Source organism: Sinocyclocheilus rhinocerous, unplaced genomic scaffold (genome assembly GCF_001515625.1).
Source record: "Sinocyclocheilus rhinocerous isolate Xijiao unplaced genomic scaffold, SAMN03320098_v1.1 scaffold4118, whole genome shotgun sequence".
Lineage (NCBI taxonomy): Eukaryota > Metazoa > Chordata > Actinopteri > Cypriniformes > Cyprinidae > Sinocyclocheilus > Sinocyclocheilus rhinocerous.
In genome coordinates, this window is record NW_015628692.1 from 24443 (window position 1) to 26383 (window position 1941).

General features: G+C 42.6%; 1 protein-coding gene across 1 annotated transcript in view; it reads left to right on the forward strand.

The window, feature by feature from the left end:
- Window positions 1-132: 132 nt before the first annotated feature.
- The window catches only part of inppl1a (inositol polyphosphate phosphatase-like 1a), a 46892-nt gene continuing 45083 nt past the window's right edge, over window positions 133-1941 (forward strand). Inside the window, exon 1 of the mRNA XM_016549998.1 lies at window positions 133-472. Within this exon, the coding sequence (XP_016405484.1) occupies window positions 321-472 (152 nt within the window). The 5' untranslated portion in view covers window positions 133-320. The remainder of the gene's footprint in view (window positions 473-1941) is intronic.

The following is a 1941-nucleotide window of genomic DNA, read 5'->3' on the forward strand; positions in this document are numbered from 1 at the left end:
GTGTGAGAGTGAGTGTGTGTCTGTGTGTGTGAGAGAGAGAGAGAGAGAGAGAGAGAGAGAGAGTGAGTGTGAGAGTGAGTGTGTGTCTGTGTGTGAGAGAGAGAGAGAGAGAGAGTGTGAGAGTGAGTGTGTGTGTGCGCCCCTGCTGTCGGATGTGCGCTGCTGTGTGTTTTCTCTCTCATGGAGGATTTTCAGGAACTAACAGGAAAGCAGGAGAAACTCTGAAACTTCGAGCGGTGCGGCTGACGCGCGCGGCCCGCGGCTTCTGAGCGGCTTTCGCAGCGGATCCGGACCGCGTTTCGGAGGATTTGTGTTCGGCGATGGCCGGCGCGTGTCCCGCTCCGCCGCTCTGGTATCACCGGGATCTGAGTCGCGCGGCGGCGGAGGAGCTGCTGGCTCGAGCCGGGCGGGACGGGAGCTTCCTGCTGCGGGACAGCGAGAGCGTCAACGGCGCGTACGCCTTATGCGTGCTGTAAGAACCATGCTTTATTATTACATATATCACTTTATATATCCAGAACACGTGAGATTCAGTGTGTTTGTGAACTTTCTTTATTTCTTTCACACCCTGAGCGACGCATCTTTATTACAGGAGCGTTGTAGTCGCGTCGCGTCGAGCGAAACAAGCGGTTCGTGTAATTCGAGTGCTTTATAAAGTTACAGTATGTCTATATAAGACTTTGAAAGTTGCAGTTTGGAGAGTTTAAGTGCTCGATATTATTCCCCACTAAGTCACGGCGTGTTGTTATTTCATAACGCGTGTTTAGTTTAGCTGTAAAGCCATGAGGGGTTATGTACAGTAAAGTTCACTTCAGTCTTCTATTTTAAAATCCAAACACTTGGAGAGGGCCACGCAGAGATCACGTGACCAGTGTGACCTCCAGCTCATGCATATAAATAACCACATGCTCTTCTGTGCTGCTCACGGAAAACACGATGCTGAGAAGTGAATACAGTTTCCATTGTGGATATAGATTGTAGTTATGATCTGTTCTAATCATTGCATCGCTAGAAATATGGAGAGAAACTTGTTTGCAAGCCACTGCAACATTTGATGTCAGAATGAATCACTCTCTTGAGTTGGTTCTTCTCGATGCATCGGTCAAACCAGCATCCAAATGATTCATTTCGACCATGCAAACATTTTCAATTTATATAAATAAAAAATAATAATAAATAAAACACCTGTATGCAGTAATCACAAATGGCTTTGAGGATCATTTAAGACCAATCATGGATAACAGAGAAATTCCAGCCTGATTCATTGAGAAAAATGTAGTATATTAGGAGATTTTGTATAAATTTGTACGAGCAGGACGGTGCACCTCAAACCTAAGCATCGCGTAAACAGATCATACGAAAATGTGGTGACATTGTATGAAATATACAAATTGGCAAAACGTATAAAATAGTCAGGAATTGTGTTATGAATTCAGAGAAGTTGTTGAGTCAAGAAGTTCTGAGAATGTTTCCTGTTAGCTGAAGATGTTCTCAGAACGTTCTGGCAAAGTTACAAACAAACGTTAATAGAACGTTCGTTAGAGTGATCTGATCTTCAATAATGTATTTGTATATCGTTCATTCAACGTTCATCATGTTTTTTAAATGTTACGTTCAGAGAACATTCGAAAGTAACCTTCCCATAATGTTTAAAATGGAATGTTCTCTCAGTGTTCACATAACAAAAAAGTTGTTGTTTTTTAAAATGTTTTGAATGTTCAGAGATCATTCAGAAATGATGTTTTCATAACATTAGGAAAGCGTTCTTGGAACAGGAATACCGTGGTATATTACTCTCTGAATCCATTGCTGAACCATGGTATCACCATACTACTGTACTGTAAGAGTTTACACACACACACACACACACACACACACACACTTCACATTTGCACACTCCTTGAATAATTATTAAAATCTGTCACTCCTCGCGATCTGTGG